The 18384-nt window shown below is 48.3% G+C and overlaps 1 protein-coding gene across 7 annotated transcripts in view; it reads right to left on the reverse strand.

The window, feature by feature from the left end:
* LOC144165193 (multidrug resistance-associated protein 1-like) overlaps positions 1-18384 on the reverse strand; it is a 333102-nt gene that overhangs the window by 220158 nt on the left and 94560 nt on the right. For 6 of the 7 annotated variants that reach the window (XM_077695307.1, XM_077695310.1, XM_077695309.1 and 3 more), the window contains 2 exons: positions 15996-16066; positions 2812-2925 (listed from right to left, as the gene is read on the reverse strand). In XM_077695307.1, the coding sequence (XP_077551433.1) occupies positions 2812-2925; positions 15996-16066 (185 nt within the window). The remainder of the gene's footprint in view (positions 1-2811; positions 2926-15995; positions 16067-18384) is intronic. The other variant, XM_077695311.1, reaches the window with a different exon arrangement.

Genomic DNA, 18384 nt, shown 5'->3' on the forward strand with positions numbered 1-18384 from the left:
GCTTCGCAGTTTCTTCAGTGTTGAGAGTTTATTTGCAAAAGTGGCTCATTGTTTTTCTTGGAATGATTTTAATTACAATAACGACGTGCGCCAACGTCATGAACTCATTCACGATGACGCACCCTCAAGGGGCCTACAAGCTAAAACTAAACGTAAAACACGCCACAATAATTTGCACAAGTCCGGTGTCGATATCAGCGGGCGACATATCCAAAAATGGTTTGGGGCGCAAACAGGAAAAATGTAGCCAAAGCAGTAGGTAAATTTACGTCTGGGATTTGAACCCAGGGTGTATTTAATGCGTTTGAGCATGCGTACAATACAATACGGCCGATTCTCACCTACAGGCAACAAAACCCTGACCTTGGACTTCCAAAAGCGTACTAGAAGCACGTACTGGGGTTTAATGCAGTAATATCAGCATTCTAATTGCAGATGTACCAAACCAGAATTACGATATTAGCGTGTATGTGTAATTATGGGGGGCCAAAGAAATAGCACAGAATAAAATACGCAAAGGGCAAAGCATCATGACGAGGGCTCTGAGACGACATAATCGCACCACTGGAGGGCCACGCGGGGAATTTGGGTGCACCCATGCAGAAGCATAAAAGATCGTCTACCCGTATATGCTGCATGGGCAGGACTTACAAAAACGATTGCCGAAATCTCTCAGGGAACGTAACTGAGAGAAGACAACGATGCTATTTGCCATTGCATGCCGTGAAGATGGTAATAATAGCTCTCGAGCGCACCACCAGAAACGTTCCTTCAGTCGGTGAGTTCCTACTGCTAAGGTTTTGAAGCATCTACTCTACCGTGTGCTGGGCAGGGTGGCCACCTGAGAAGATGCAACGAACCCAAAAATGCTTCACGGCGAGCATGGGAGTCTTGCTGCAGCGATCCCACCCGCAGTCGGCAATACCGCAATCGTTGCGACACGCAGTATACACGCCACACTTGGTGACGAAGGCACTGCCGCGACGGAAAAAAAAATCCCGGCCGACCTAAATTACATAGCTCAAAACGAAATCTAAAGCTCTCGCTTGCCTACACGCAACCAGTCGTAAACGTTTGTGAATTTGGTGGACTGTAATCAGTATTACTTTCACGAATTATTACAGTACGAATATTACAGTATTACAAACACGAAGAATCAGTATTATGCAGTTAGCTGTTGCTTTTATTGTAAACGGTTTTTTTATGTGCAGGAAAGATGCGAAGCACTGTAATGACGTAATATTGTTGAAAGCAGATTTGTCTGAGCAGTTTGGTCACGCACCGATGCAGCCGCTGCATAGCCTACGGCGAATTATTGTGATTAGCCATCACATCTGGCGTTGTCGGAGGAAACGAAGAGGAAGAGAGGCTCAGTGACCCGCTGAGACTCGCGAGCTACCGTCTGGCTAGAGCATCTCATTTCTCGCCTTATACACAAGACTCCTTCTTTGGGGAGGGTGGAGGGTGCAGTGTTCCTCTTGGTGGAGGGTGCGGTGTTCATCCCATCCTGGCCACCCATGCATGCAGCTCTTCCCGTTTCAGCTCCTCAAGCGGTCTCCTCCACGGCCTCGGATCGCGTCAGCCCCGGTGGGCTATGAACACGACCGTTCCCCAGCCCTGTGTCCGCAGACTCTGACCAGCCGACACTTGAGCAGCCGAGACCTGACTTGACGACGATGACGTCCCTCTGCGTCTCTTTCCTGCGCGTCTCCAAGGGATTTGGACAGTGCTTCATTGTATCGGCGGGCATTGCTGTGCTGTTCTGGGGGCTGTATCCATCAAGCTGATCATGTTCATCCGTGGCGGCGGCAAGGACTCCCTATTCTCACAGCATCTTTCCCACTCACCACATCTTCTCACCTACCGCGGCCTCGACCGCAACGGCCACTTTAGACGGGGTGGGGGGGGGGGGGGGGGCACTAGGTCACGATATGGCGACGAAGTGGTCAGTCGAACATACCGCCGTCATCCTAAACATTGACAAATAAGCAGCTAAGGCTGGGCGCAGCTGGCGCGCACTCTTTCATGGCTGACATGCAAATAGTGTGTAAATACATCGCCCCCTCTCCAGGTTCCCGTCATTTCTGTCCTGCCGCCGCGTAACGTTATTTGAGTGCAGCATTCTTAGGAAAAGCGGAGGAAGGGGGGGGGGGGGGGTCTTCCTGCCGCAATTTTCGGAAAATAAATCAAAGCGACAGCTGAAAGCCGCAGAGCACGAGATACGTGCTCGCAGTGTACGTGGCGCTGTGCCAGCCTTACAGATACAAGAAAAGGAGCTCGGGTCGCATTCGCACATCTGAGCTACGGTGTTCTCATTCCAAGTCCCTTTTAAATTAGCCATTGACATCTCGTTTTCCCGACTCTGCTGTGGCTTGCTAACCAACAGCATACTGCTCCTGCGGTTAGATATATGATCCAGAAAAAAACGTAATGGCAATATGAATACCGGCACGGAACTTCTAAAACAGGACGCCACACACTTTTGTCTCAAGGGGACACAACACCCGTTTTTGTACCATGGAAATGCTATTCCAAAATCATACTGGAAAATCATATTCGAAAACAGGAGTGCATAAAGTGCACTCCTCGAAGATGTTCTTTATACGTTTTTTTCCCTTTCTCAACACGGGAGTCTACGAGACCTGTTAATTTCGGTTGTGTTGCTCATAAGATATTAGTGGGCTGTGGTATTACCAGTCTGAAGGGGCTGCCTAAATGTCTCGTTGACACAGAAAAAACAGACTATAAACGTACCTTTTAAACCACTAAACCCGAGCTTATCCTACTTACTCGTAGCTTCTTATGTCTTACGTTTTCAGCAGCCGGTACAGCGCTTCCATCATTCGGCGACATTGCAGTTCTTCCACAAGAATAGGAAGGTCCTTCCGATTGGCTTTAGAATGGTACACAACATTCCAAGCGTGCCTGCATGAAGCAAAATAAGCCCAAAAAGGAATTACGTCGGTTGAGATTGTTTGAAATATAATACCATTTGTCAAAAAGAATTGAATTTTATGCACTTGTGTCTCATGTACCCTGGCAGCTTTCATTTAATGGCTGTGATATTAGAATGCAATGGAACTAAATGGCTAGTAAACATGTAAGTGTTGTTACCTAAATATCAACTCAGTAATAATTAAGTACACCATTGGAGATATATATTGACCTTCGAACGCAACCAGCGTAAAACTTCAGGTTTCTTGTATAGGATTCCTTAATGAGACAGAAATGCTCAGCCATGCACAAAGCTCCGTTCACTGCTTCAGATGAATGGTGGAAGCTTTATGAGGGTTGAGTGACTTGGAAAAGATTACACGCACATACACATACACAAAATGGACATGGAGAAAGAGGCAGCCACACGATTGGCTCTCTTCCTGTGGCCTGAAGGGAGCCCACAAGAGATTTGAATTCCTGGGGACCAAAAACCTTTTAAAACAAAACAAAGATTCATTGCATCGGGTAAGCCTTCCGCTGTCGCCCGCAGACGCGGGAACCACTGTCAAGCAGGCTCCGTGTCGTCCATAAAAGCGCAAGGGACACAGAGGGGACATTCCCAGAGTATGATTTTCGAGAAGAAAATTTCTCGTGGAGCCTACACCGAGGTACAGGCAATGTGTAATGCACTCGTTCGGTCGCGATAGACCAGGTGGCATACAAAATGTACAGGGCGGGTAGAAAGCGAAGACGGATGCGTACTGCACTCCGGGGTTCGCCAGGGCTGCAAACGCCTACGCCATCCCATGGCGCAACTGACGCTTGGGCGCCTTTCTTAGAGAAATGCAATTGTGATTTGCAGCCCTTTGTAGGGCACTCGCGTGCCAGCCTATCCGACAAGACATTTCCCTTGGCGCCAGATTTTCCGGGAAGTCAGTGGTACGACACAGCGCGCCCTTTTCTAACTGCCTCTCTTTTCATGACATTGATTTTGTGAATAGGCAGGCCTTGCTTACTTGCTATTTTTCTAATGACTTGTTACACCGTGCGGGAGTCCGAAAATATAACCCACGGCATTGGAGGGCAGTCGCTGACGAAAAGGAACCTGTGCTCCAGAACGTGCTGACGAAAACGAAAATGTGCTGTGCTTATGAGTCGAGAGGTTCAAAAGCACGGTTGCCATTTTCGTCAGTACATTCGAAATCGGTGAAGAGGGGCATTGTCCGACTCTGTTTATGAAATGCTCCTGGAAAATGTTGAAGCCTCAATGATGAAGCCAGCTTCAGAGCACAGATGACGCGCCTTTTAGGTTCAGGCTATCCTGGGCACGTGTTGGCCTCTGTTGCAGAAGGTATGCTTAAAGGAGCCATGAAGAGAAAACACAAGTTTGGTTCATTCAAAAGATTGCCTTGTTAGAATCATACTGACGCCACTGTTAACGTAAACTTCGCTCAAATAAGCTATATAATTAAGAAAAAAGGGAATGGCCATGGGACCCACCAGCTCATTTCCCGCAACAGAACCTATGATGTCATACAAGCCAGCTCTGCGATTGTCGGAGGCTTGCACAAGCCGACGCACATTAGTAGAGCTTGTAAGCTAGTCGAACGAGCGATTTGCGCTTAAATTTCGCGCACATTCTTTACAAAGCAATAAGAATGGTGGTACAAACAGTGGAAGTTACGAATGTTGTATTATTGTAAGGAGCTGCAGACAACGCGAGAGACAAGACCGAATAGGCCTCGGCGCCACACGCAGACGAAGTTCACACAGGCTTGCCTGCCTCCAGCGAGTCACGTAAAGCGCTTGGGCCCCGTCACTCGACACCTCGAACGATCGCCGCAGGCGTCTTCGGAACGGCCACCGGGGTTCGGGGAGACCCATTCGAAGAGCGTCTGTTTCCCCGAGGACGCCGGCCCACGAGAGTTATGTCTGGGCTGCGACCTGCTAGGTTGGTTTGTGTGTGTGTGTGTTGTGCGCGCAGTGAGTGAACGCTGGGAAATTAAGACGACTCATTTGAAGGCCGCCCGCTCCGAAAAGGACGCTTGCTTGGCGGTGGATTCCTGCAGTAACCCTCCCCATTATTTTCTATGTATCTTCTTTTTCCTTCTTTTCCTTCTCTCGAGATTCGCCCAATAGAGTCAATCTGGAAACGGAACCCAAAGTAGACGCATCTCCTGTTGTAGGCTCCTGCACGCGTGGCCTCGCCACCCCGTAACGATTCGTGCAGTATAGTGGTAACTTGTTTTCAAACAGATTATGCCTCTAAGCAAGTTATCAGCAAGTTCGTAAGAAAGAGAAGAAGAACTACAACAACGAAAGCACATGTAAACATAGAAGTACTGATGTGTTCTGCTGTTGGTACGGCGCGCACTATGCTTGGTTTAGCTGCACAGTACAGCACTGCGGGACTTTGGGGTTGTCTCAGACGACACTGGCCGATTGACGCAAGAAACGGTGCCTTACATGACCATATTTGTCGATCGTGCACGGTTTCAGGGAACGATTGTTTTCTCCCAGAACAAAAACAAGCCAGGTTTAAATACAGTGAAAAACAAACCAAAGGCTTGCCACGGTATGGTGGCGCCATCTAGTTTCAGGTAACGTAAAGGAACGCCGGAACGCCACCGTACTATGGTCCCTAGAAAGCGTATACACAGAAAACAGCGTATACACATAACAGCGTATACACACGCCAGCGTATACACACAAAACACAAGTTAGCCTAAATGGGATTTTTTGGCTGGAATACGTCTTTTAATTTCCCCACGGCAGGCGGCCTGCTCCCACGCGTTGTAGTATGATGGAGGAAAAACTGCCATATTACACCAGCGGCCACAAGCCGTCGTAAATAGACGCATTTACCCCGGTTCTACCTCTTCACAAAACGCAGTATCTAGCTGTGAATACTGCATTTGTCCTAATAAGAGTATTAAAAACTTCCACTCCTCCTCTATGCCCTTCTCCTCCTTCTTCACTCCTTCCTCCTGTACGCCTCCTTACAAAATGGCTGCCAGTTGGTGTCGTGTGTCGTTTGAGCTCCAGCGTCCCCGCAAATTTATTGTCGATGTGAAGTTGCGGCCGTACGAACGGATGTGATGTGCTTCCCGACAATCGAAGCTCGTTCCGAACATTGTGGAACCAGCCTACACTAACGTGCGACACACTGCAACGTCGCCTCCGTGTCACCGACCTTCGAACCGACGGAATACGCCAGCGAGCCGACGCGAGGCCTATATGCAGTGATCGCTCAGAGTGGCTCGTGAAAAACAACGCGGTTGTGCCTGCGCGAGGTGGTTGAGGGTAAGATTTTCACGTTTTTTATTGTGCCCAATATTTTGGGAGACTTGTGCCCCTTCTAGTGTCAAATAAACTCAGCGTGTTCCCCGTGTCACTGCACGGGTGATTCTCCGTCACTGGACGTGAGTGTTGTGCGTGAAAGACGGCGCCATGCCCGGAACGTCATTGGGGAGGCCGAACGGTGTGAAAGCAATGCGTATTTGCACGGGTCTCGAGCAGAACACTCACTCATCCACACTCGCCAGCAGAATGAAAACTGTCCTAAATATAAACGGCTGTCAGGTGTTTTTGTTAGGCTGTGTCTGTGGCTTACTGGCAGGCGAAGGTGAAGTTGGCCGGTCAAACGTCGCAGGGTGGCCGCTTTTCTTGAGAAGTACAGTCGGTAAAACGCTTGTCTATAACAGAGATTTCGACTTCAACGAGCTACATTCGAAAACTGCAGAAACATACTCGTTCCAAACATGTCGGAGGCAAAAGCTAAGGGCTAAGACTTCAGAATTCCGCAGTAGTTTTATTCAAATCCCGCTCCGGCGGGGCAGGATAGGGCTGAGAGTACGAAAGCTGTGTTATAGACAAGCCTTTTACCGGCTGTACGTGTGGTGCCAGCCGCGCCTGGTACGAGGAGGGTGACTGCCGCGTGCCGCCGGCCATTTTTTGCTTTCACTGGAAAGGGAGAAGGTCGGGGCCCCATAGGAGCTCTTCGTACGCGAGGCGCTTGTAACCATAACCAGCAAACACCATTCGAGGGAGCGTTCTGTGGAGTCGACCGACGACGACTGCTTATTTTGTTTATTTTTTTTTTTTTTTGAAGGGGGGAGGGGGGGGGGGGGGGCAGGCGCTAGCGTCACACGACCGAAATTTTTCCTTAACTTTGGGTGAGGGGAGAGAGGGGCAGTGTGAGTGGTAAAACCTGAAGCTCGCTCCCAGAACACTACAGGCAAGGAAAAGAGGGAAAGGAAGCATTTTGAGAAGTTGGTCGTCACAAGGGTCGCGCACCCTTTTGAACAGCAGAACACTTCGTTTTGACGAACTAGTAAGCGCAGGTGTCTCGGACGGAAGTGCAATTTTGCGTAGCTTTAAATAAACATTCAGACATTACGGAAAGTTGGACACAAGAGTGGCAAGCTCAGCGTCTTTACAGTGCCATTTATTTTTGTTTTCATTCAGATGCCAATTATGCTTGTGTATTCGTTGCCGCAGATTTAATTGCGTTTTTCTGTCCCTCTAAGGCATGTGCTGCTGTGGCTTCCTTGGGAACGTACCAGGAGGTGCGGCAACGTCAGCGTTTGGGAGGCAGGTGCAAGCAAACAGCGCACCGACGACATGCTGACCTGATTGTTAGCAAATAGCTTACATTTTTTTCGTTGAGGAGTGTTGTAGTTGATAAAGTTCTTACCAAGATACCTTGTGTTCTCGATGTTGGTTTTTTGTTGATTTAGTATTTTATTGTCTTATTAACGTGTTCACACGTATATGGTATTTATGTAATTTTTATGCAATAAATTGACTGTGCAGAAAACAATCTTTTCATGTTTCGCCATTCAACATTTGAAGCGGAAAAATACTAGAAATTACGTATTCCTAAACGAAAAATGAAAATCCGTCCTTTGCCCTCATTAAGAACTCCCAAATACAGTAATAAATTCCTCTGCAGCGCTTATATCAAGCGCGCAGAAACAAAAAAAAAAAAGAAACCTCGAATGCAGATCAACACTGCTCCCAACGCGCCACCTGAAAACTCCCAGTTGGAGGAAACAATACACTCCCAATGGTACCCCTGGAAACTACCATTGTAGTGGCAGTAAAATGAAACTCCCGTATGCGACTGAAAAGACTGCGGAAATACTGGGAGTAAGGCGAAACTCCCATTGCAGATATGCAACAAGCCATTTACTCCCATTCCGGCTTCTTTGTGTTCTGTGTGTACGTGTCTCTACTCTGTTCGGCAGACGCGTGAATAAAGGCATTCTAGGCTGCAGAGCGGTCGGTTCCTGTGATATCACTGCAGACCCTGAAAACAAATGATTTAGCGAGAAAATCAAAATTTTAACTTAAATTGATTATATTTCTGAGTGAATAAAGCGTCGTTTGTATCCGGACAAGCGCTGGGGGCACTATAAACACGAAATCTTTCGAATAAACGAACTTGCATTTTCTCTTAGTGGCTTCTTTAAGGCCAAAATGCAGGGGTTGCTGGGCTCGCAACCACAAGAGCAAACACGAACGGCTAACGGAAAAGCGGGTGTGATTCTGTACCTTCAATGCGTGTCGCACAACTTAAAAAGAATAGTGAACAGAGAGGGCATACAGGTGTGCTTTTCGGTCACAATAAAACTGTCGGCCCTCTGCAGCATGAAGCACGGTTCGGGGAGGAAAAAATTCTCGTGTCACGTACATCACAGAGCGCCCTTCGTTGATTGAGTTGAAGGCGTCGTTCACGACTTGCCTTTAAATTGTGGAAAGTGGTATATCGATCAACTAGAAGATGCCTCAATGACCGCCTGCGGGAGCCCCATAATAATGTCAAAAATAAAGGGGTTACTAATATCGCCATCACTGCGATACATGCGGCTGCGAGCCGCTGTTTGAAGACTGCCGCGTTATCGACAGAAACGTGAACACGCTAACTCGGGCACTTATAGAGGTCGCTGAGATTAAACGCCTGGGTGAGAATTGCACACCATAGCCTCAATTGCACTTATGTATGAGGACTTCTGGCAAGTTGGTATTTCATAGCTGACCAGTAAAGCGCAAAAAGTACACAAGCAACGAAAGAAGGACACAGTAGCGCTTGTCTCTGTGTCCTTCTTTTGTCTCTTGTGTGCTTTTTGCGCTTTACTCGTGAGCTCAATTGCATTCACGAAGAAGGAAATAGACTATCTTAACTGGACACGTGCCAATAATGGTTAGTTGTGTGCTTGGGTCTGTGTTTTTTCATGCCGGTTTTTTCATGTTTTTTTTTTAGTCAGGCTTTGTTTTTCTTCAATTTCTTTTATAGTTGGCACCGTTGGAGAAAACAAAATTCCAGTTGTAAGTCAGCGCTTCGTGTGTTCCCTTTCTATCGCCCTGTGCCTCGTCGTTTGTGCTCTGGTTCAACATGCATCACAAAATCGCCCACATTTTCACGTGGCTATTCTTTGGGTCCACGCGCTTAAAGGGACACTGAAGTGAATTTGTCAAGCTGCCGTTTTTGCTTGCACTGCGTAGACTGGTTCAAATGAGCACACTTTTCATCGTTTATCCGGTTGACAAATCGGTAAATATTTTACAAAGCGCGAAAGAAGAAAAACTACCATGCGCGGTTTGCGGCGGCCGCACCAACTAAGGCTGTGACGTTGGGAGGAGCGGGCACCGTGATTGGACGATGCCCAATGTGAGCAACCAAACAAGTTTCGGTTTCGGTTTCGGTTCTGTAAAACACAACCGGTGGCGTTGTTGGATGGGCATTCTCAATAACTCAGTAATCATCGTACCGCGCTTCTGCCATGTTGTCAGCTGTAAAAATGCATAAAGATAAGCCTCCTAGGACGGCTTGGAATCGTAGCATTCAATAGCCGAGGCCTACGCAGTGCATGGACGCCCTCCGCGAACCCGCAGACGCCCAAATGTCATGCGCTTTCCCCCATATTTGGAGCTTGCCTCACTCATGCCTGTACCGTAAAAAGCGTGTTCGCACCAGGCCAAGGGTTTGTTCATTGTGGCCTGTGCCCACTGCCCGCAAGCAGTCGGTGCTTATGGAAACAGCACGCCAACGAGAACTCGCTAGCGCGCCAGTGCCAGCCTGCGCGCGTTCTGTGAACTAGTTCGTGGAGCCATGAACGTTGCGCCCCCAAAAAAGGTGAACTCAATGTAGAAAACATCGGCAGAAAACGAAAGAGTTAACTTACAAAAAAGCACGTACCCGCGGTGACTCGAACTCGTGACTTGCAAAACACTCGGGGCAACATACCTAGCGCCCCAGACCACTCGGCCACGGAACGGGCTCCGCCGACCTTGGTAATATAAGCTATATATTGTACAACAAGTTTACATTTTTATTTAGTTTTGGCATTTCAAGCAGCTTAGGTGACTATTTGTTGTATTGCGCTCGTGCAGTAAGCGTCCCCCGAGTTTCCACAATAGCTCACGTCTAGCAGTTGCATTTCGTAGACGGAAAAGCGTTCGCAGTTGCGTAGTCGTGCTGCTGACCGCTGTGCTTGTTCGCCCACCGCAAAAAAGTGCTTCCCGCACCCTATTTTTACGCTGTACTGTAAAAATATCAGTTGATTTTATTTCCTTAGTACCTACATTGACTTCGCTGACTCTTCTCCCGCCTTCAAGAGGCCTTATATTTTCCTACTGGCGTACCAGTCAGCGAAGCGTCGCATGTGCGCTTGTGCAGCGCTTGCGTGAAGCGACCTTGACTTGGAGCTAGATACAGTGTACAAACTAACCAAGTAAAGAAAAGCCCATTCTTCCATTCACAAACGTGTCCTCGCTTCGTTTCAACTGAGCGAACGAATTGCGACGACCCGTCGGCGGCCGGCGGACGAAACGCTGGGCCGACTGACTCTGTCTGAAGGCCGGGGAGCCGTGCAGTAGCGCAGCCAATTGCGAGCTCGGCTCCTCGCGACGTCACACGAAAACGCCGCAGAAAATGGGCGAGCGTAAAGAGAGGAGGACAGCATTTTCGAATTAATTTTTCTACTAAATAAAATCGCGTAAACGCGCCCAGAGTGGTCGTAACATGGCCTGGGGACTCCGGACTACATTTTGCTCAAGTAATCCCGCAATGTTTACATATCACTTCAGTGTCCCTTTAATTATGACCGTTGGATGTTGCTCTGGAGCGTCTGTATAAATGCGTATGTCACAAGCGAATGCGAGCGCTTTTTAGCCGTGGTAGCGCTTTGAAGGCAGCAAGAGTAGAAAGCCAACGTTGGAGCTTCTCATGGTTATGCAGTAATGAAGAGGATACGTCTGTTATCTGGGAAATCATGTCCGCGGCAGCGGTGTTAGTGAAAACGTTTTATTGAGCTGGAACGGTGTTTGTTGAGCCGTTCTTCTCTTGCAGGGGGCGTCTTGCCGTACTACAATTGGATTGAAACGCCGAATCTGGACGCTCAGAAGCTATTGCCTTTGCAGATGAGGGCCCTGCAGGGCCTCAGAGGTTAGCTCAGGTCATTCTTTACACTCATTGGATTTGCATGAACTGTTCAAGGAGCTTGGAGCAGATTATTGATAACCAGAATGACTCCAAGGCGCAGCCTGAGAGCGATGTGTAGTAACCCACGCCACGACACTTGCGGTGCCGCGACTTCTGTTGTAAACAAAAGAAAGTTCGAGACGTAAGATAAGTTTATAGTAGTTTGACAGAGAAAAATGCAAAATTAAGATGAGCGGAGACCCGATCGTTCTCAACGCGGCAGGGGCTCAAATTTGTGTTTTTAATCTGGTTTGTGTTTGTGTTTTTAAACAGCCAATTTTCATGTGAAGATGCGCAGCGAGGTCGCGTTTATGGCTCGGAAAACGTGCCAGTAATGACTAACTCACGTCCTACTGTCTCTCCAATGCTGCGTTTCTCTGTTGAATAAAGAGAACGAAGAGCGGCTCGAGCGCAGCCAGCGGGAGCTCGCACCACGAGCGCTGCTCACGCGGCAGTCGCTTCGTTGGCATCTTTGATAACCGGACGTCTGGTTTAATCGTTCCCTTTCGCTACAAAAATCTCTAGTGCCGAAACCCCCAGCCGTCCGGTCCCACCGACTCGCGCCATGGAACCGCTTCGTCGTCGCCGGGGTGTTCACCGCACCACAGTCACGATGAAGTTGACGGCACTCGACGCGCTTCTGCAGAACCCGGGGGCACCGACTGTCGACTTGCAGCCGCATCTGGATATCATTCCCGACAAACAGCGAGGCCTGCACGAGCTGGGCAGGCACATTCAGGCAAGTCTCATACACGAAGAATTCGACCCTGACGTTTTGGACGCGATTGAGTACGACGAGCGAATCGGTGCCCTTCGCACGCTCGTGCGCTCCATCTCGAGCCCTGTTTCTTCTGCCGGTGTCGCCGCAGTAGAGCCTAATGAGCCATACGGGAGTGCATATTAGCAGCCTAGACCGGGCAATCTCCAGGCAACGCAGGGAACCCGTTTCCCCGCACTCGTCAAGCTGCACATACCGACGTTCTTCGGCGACTGACGCGACTGGCAAGGGTTCTGGGACCAGTACGATTCCAGCATCCACTCCAGTGCAACCTTGCCACGCATCGAGAAATTCAAGTACCTGATCTCGAACTTGACCGGTCCCGCCAAGGACGCGATAGATAGCATCCGGCTGGCCGGCGACAACTACGATTTCGCCGTCAAGGTCATCAACTGATTTCGGCGGAAATATTTTTTCGTGGACAACCACCTGGGCAAATTGCTCGCCCTGTGGAGCCGGTGCAGAGTTCGGCGGACATCGACAAACTGCGGTCCTTTACGTCACAGTCACGTTTCGCATAAACGCGTTGGAGGGCCTGGGGATCTCGCCGGACCAGTAATCCGTGGTGCTCCACCGCGTTCTGCTACGGACCTTGCCCTACGACCTAGGCCATCTGTACCGCCAAGGCTGAAGAAGCGTAGCAGGGCGCATCTGAGGTCTCGGCGTCCTATTCCGCCAGGTCCAAGGAAATCAAAGTAATCCTGGACTTCTAGAGGAGAGCCCGTCCAATCGTTCTCTTCTACCCACGCGCCGCGGCCAGGTGAGACACCAGTCATCGTCTCCGCGAATCGATCCGCCAACCACGATGACTCTCGATACCCAATCTCCGCCTTCGCGGCTACAGGTTTGCCAACTTTAAGACGCTTGGGACCATGTCATCACCTACTGAAAAGCAACAATATCGCCCTAGAAGAAGCGGAAGCTTCTGCAGGCAAGCAAGTGCTGCTTCAGATGTGGCAAGGGCAACCATTTCGCAAGGCTCTCCAGGTCAGCCAACCGTCTAGTCTGCTCAGGGCAGAAATTTGGGCTAGTTGGTGATGGGACTTCGACATGGTAAAAAAGCGCACTAAAACGAGGACACAAAAAAAAGCGGTGACACGGGACGAGCGCTAGCGCTCGTCCCGTGTCACCGCCTTTTTTTTGTGTCCTCTTTTTAGTGCGCTTTTTTACCATGTCGAAGTCCAGTCTGCGGCCTCTGTTAATGTCGGCACCTGACGGCTCTGTGTGACATCCAGCTCCCTGCGAAAGGTTTCGAACCTGATAAATGGGAGTCGCCACAAAGTCGTAGAAAAAAGGCAACAATTCATAATGCCAGCGCGGTGACATCCGCATCGATCAAGGAGCAGGACTAATGCCAGTATTCCTGCAGACAGGCCGGGCATGGGCCATCGGCACGAGCCGCCAGCTGCTCGTTTGTTTTTCGTTGGACACTGGAAGTCAGAGAACCTTCATTCGACGTGACCTGTCCAACCGACTTGCTTGTCCCGTCGCCGGCGTCGAACTTTTTAACGCTTGCCACGTTTGGAGACACTCGCCAGACAGCACCTGTTACGTGCAACAGAGCCTCCTTGACGCTTAAAAGACAGCATGTTGACCAGCACATCACAGTCGGGGCCCTCGAAGTCGCCAGCATCTGCACCATCACAAGCCCGTGCGTCAGCGAAGAAAACGTTCATGCGACGGCCGATCAGGCTCACGTTCCTGCTGATTCCCGACTTGCACCCATGTTTTGAGAGGACCAGGTCAGCAGTAAGACGTGTATTGGAAAGTGGCAAAAGGGCATGTTTCGAGAATTTCTGGCACTCTCCCAGCCATGGAGACCGTTCTGTGATGGACCGCACAAGTTTTTCAACTTGGCAGACCGAGCCCTTCAACCTCTCCTTCATGCTAACTGTTTCTTTCGCTTGGGCAATCGCCCTCCGAGGACACCACCGCAGGCGTCGATGTCTCGGCCATGTTCCGCCTGGAGGCCACCGGAGGCCAGCGCACGACGGAAAACTCCACGTTTTCCGTCGTGGGGTCGCAAAACCCCACCATTTAACCGTTCGAACTTGAGGACCGCAAATTAAATCAGCGTGATGAAGTGCCGCTCCGCTATAAAGAGCCAGGCATTGACGTTTCCAACATTTCGTCCTTCCAAAACGGGAAACTTGATTCCGAAACGGAGAGCGGTGACGAATGCATCATGAAAGTGCCCGGCACGCAGTGGGAAGGCTCAGACAGCGTCGTTCTGAAGGAGGACAATATTACCACGTGTGTGTCAGAAAAGCCTGTGTCAAAGAGCGGAGCCCTGCCCGCTCACCCAAGCGCACTTCTGGCTAGGCACAAAGAACACACCTCCAGCAGCAACTCTGTTGACTGGCAGCGAACTGCGAATTATAGCACAGCACCGTCAAGCCGCCAAGGGGTGCAGTGCAGTCTGTGGAATTTTTAGAAACGAGAATACCCCTTGCTGCTTCGATTCACTCACGAGGCGACAGAGCAGCCGCCAGCCAAGCTCCAAGAAGGAGACGTCGTGTTCGTAAAGGACAATTAACTGCCTGCATTTCACAATTTAGCAGCTTTCTTCAGCTGTTTCCCGGACGCGACGGAGTTCTGCAATATGTACCCTTCACCATAGGATTTCTCTGAGACACGGCGACCGGTTCAGCGCGTGTTGTTTTGGACCAAGCTTCTGCTCAACTTGGAGGCCGCAGGAGTGCAGAACGAAGGACGCCTCGAGCGCAGCCAGCGAGAGCTCGCACCACAAGCGCGGCTCACACGGCAGTTGGTTCGTTAGCATCTGTGATAGCCGGACGTGTGGTTTCCTCGTAGCCTTTCGCTACATCTCTTTAGACATTCCTAATGAAAACCTATATGCCCTTTCGCAAATTCTAACCTTTACAAGAATAGAATTGGCAGAATCTGAGCGAGTGGGATCATGTAAAGGATTAAATACTGGTCAGTCTAAATTTAACTCCGGACACAGACAAAGACCAAAGACCAGACAAAGACAAAGACCAATTTACTGGTCAGCGCTTGTGCTTCGTCTTTCGTCTTTGTCTGTGCGTGAGAAAAATTAAGGCTGACCAGTATTTATTAAATTTACGAGAATAGTCAAATTGCTGATCATGGCTACAATAGGTTAGTGGGGACGCCATTTTCTGAAATGTAGCAAATGTTTACGCTCAACGGTGCTCTATTAGTTCCCTGTATAATTACGCCCTGTATTACAACGTCTAAACAAATGACCAATGAGAACAAAAGCACACTCCGCACACCTTGCAGTGTTTTTTGTTTTTCTGTAAGGCTGAAAGCTCGCAAAAAAGAACCGCGTATATCAACTACGAAGAAGCGCTTACGTCCAATTTCGTTTAATGGTAACACAGGTAAACATATCAAAAACGTCTACCACACCGGCAGTGGAGCAATGACCATGCAGAAAAACGGTTTCAGTTGTGGAACATCACCTACTCGTGGACCCTAAAAGTAGTTATATCGCGCTTTAACGATACAAGGGAAACGTATTCATGTCTGTTTTGACCTCCTATATCAGCTGCCTCGGGCTAAAATGTCCGCAAAAAAGTAACCACAACACTGCCATCGAACAATTCCCTGGAACCTACATGGTCACACGTTTTACAATGTCATCTGAAGCGCCCTTCCAAACCCCGTCTCCCGTTATTATCACTCTCTCACAACCTGTCATTCGTACAGAGGCATATTCGCGACAGGTTTCTCCAGCCCGATATCATTGACCGGGACGTATATATCCAACGAAAGAGCACGAATTTTCAGAAAAAAAAGTTGGTGTACCTGGTTCCAGCTTTACAGGCAATCCTTCCAAGAACAGAATGCATGTGATCGTTTTTGTCGCTCTTTGCAATCTGCGCAAAGTAATAAATTAGATATCAACAGACACAGAAAAATGTGGACATAATGTCATAGGTTTCTGTCTGAATATCAACAAGCTACGGTTATGTGCATTTATAATGAATGATTTATAGGACTTATCGTTAGGGCTCCGCAAAATTACCCAAATACAAATATCTTTTCAGCGCGTACCTGACATTTCAAAGGTATTATGTAGCGCGAACATGCATTTGGAGCATCTATGAAGAGCTGAAAAATAATTAAGTATAGTCTGTACGTCACATTGCTGCAGTTTAAATAGCCTGTGATTTGCTACGAATGGCCTTTGTCAAACGTTGGTCTTTGAGGCTATGTCATACTGTGCATTTGGAGTGCATTCCAGTCTAATAATTGCTGTGATTTCATTGCTCGCCCACTTGGGGGTCGCGAGGACCGAAATAAATATTTGAACATAGCACTTAGCTTGAGGCATAATTTACCAATATGACCGTGAGAATTCCTAGATGCAATCCTAAAGATTTTGTGGAAACAGGTGAGACTTCCCAAAAATTGCAATAACAAGTTTAAGAACACAGATTACTGCTAAATGGGTGATACCTACAATAAAGGGGCAGAGTGCGCGAGCCTCAAAGGTATAAAAATAAGTACAGTAATCCCACATTGACTCGAAGTCGTAAAATCTACAAAAAAAATTTGAGAGAATCGGAATGTGAAATGCGTAATGCAAAATAAGAAATTCCAGTCAGGCGAAATGCGAAAATATGCGGACAGGTCACTGAAATAAGAGTTGGTGCTGGTAACAGAAGCCTTACTGCACGGGAGAGCTTTTGTAACAAAGCCCCTAAAATTCCAAGAAGAACAATTTTTTATTATTAGGCAAGAATGAACTGCATAAGTCTCGCCTGTTTCGCGTTCGCATCTTCTTGCGGGACATCGTCCTTGCAAGAAGGCTTTTCGGCGATAGGATTCATTGAGTAGCCCATGGGATGCGCATCAACTGTTGTTGGCCAGCCACAGCTATATTGTGCGTAGTTGCAAGTCAGGCACAGCCTATTTCTCGTTTGTGCCGTTGTAGGCAGTTCTGCAGACTCCTCGTCATCCGCATGATCAGCTCTGCCATCCACACGTGCCTCAACGATGTAGGCATAGGACATCATTCCGGTAACAGGGACATCGGCCTCGTACAGAGGACAACACGATTGTCTATAACACAGGTTTGGTATTTATAGCCTCATCCTGCCTCGGCCGAAAAACATTTGAAGGAAACTATTGTGTCATTCTGAAGTCTTTCCCATATATCTTGACCTCAACGTTTTTTTGTGAAAAGTTTGAGTCCGCAGTTTTGAGAGGTAACCAGTTCAAGTCGAACTCGGGGTTATAGACGAGGGTGTTGCGCACTGTACACTGGGTACTCCGCGTAAATTTGACGTTGACGGCCACGTCGGCGCGTTGTGGGAGCCGAGCATCCGCACGGAGACCTTTTTAGCTCCCTGCAGCGGGCTTTGCCTTCTTTGCGGACTCTGCCTCTGTCAACAGTTGGAGATATCCGTCGTTACCCCAAAACATGTTTTGAGATAAAGGGGGCAAATACATCTGGCCGATTGAAGGAAAATGCAAGGCGAATGAAACTTTGCCGTTGAAGAAAAAAGGGCCCAGTTATTTTGAGACATCCCAGTTCGCGTACACAAGAGATTACTGTGTTTTCTTTGAAAATGTGCGTACAAACCTTGGGGAACGAGTTTCCTGTGTCAACATTGGAAGCACAGTCGATATGCACGAGTTTACGCGGTGTAATAAGTTTTGTGGAGCGTTCTGTGTTTACTGTTGTCTGCCTGAATTAATTTTATTTGCCAAGAGCAATACCTGCATCGGTTTGATAGCAGCCAAACAGTATAGTATTGTAAAACCAAGTAAAAATATAGAAGCAAAAAAGATAAAAGGTGTAAAGGAATTTCTTAACACTCCTTTTGACACAGCAGTCGTTAAAATATTTTTATGAGAAACGTTATCAATATCGGCCGCGTGCGTAGTGTTAAAATACAGTGTCACGATGCGGAAAATAATTTTTTAATACAGGAATTCTATACTCATTTATTGGCAAAACATCATTGCGTGTTCAGACACCTGGGATTTTGTGCAGCCAGCGCTTTGCAGGGTTGAATAAAGAGCGTATGTTGTAGATGCAGAAATCCGCGGCTACTGAGGTACATTGCAAATACGGGGTAAGATTTATAAGCCCAAGTTCAGCATTAAAATAATAGAAATTTATCGCTGAATGAAACCCTATTTACTTCCTAGCTGCAATGCACGTCGTATTTACTGCGACGCCTTC

Source organism: Haemaphysalis longicornis, unplaced genomic scaffold (assembly GCF_048455015.1).
Source record: "Haemaphysalis longicornis isolate Haplotype H1 unplaced genomic scaffold, Haemaphysalis longicornis Haplotype H1 scaffold_14, whole genome shotgun sequence".
NCBI lineage: Eukaryota > Metazoa > Arthropoda > Arachnida > Ixodida > Ixodidae > Haemaphysalis > Haemaphysalis longicornis.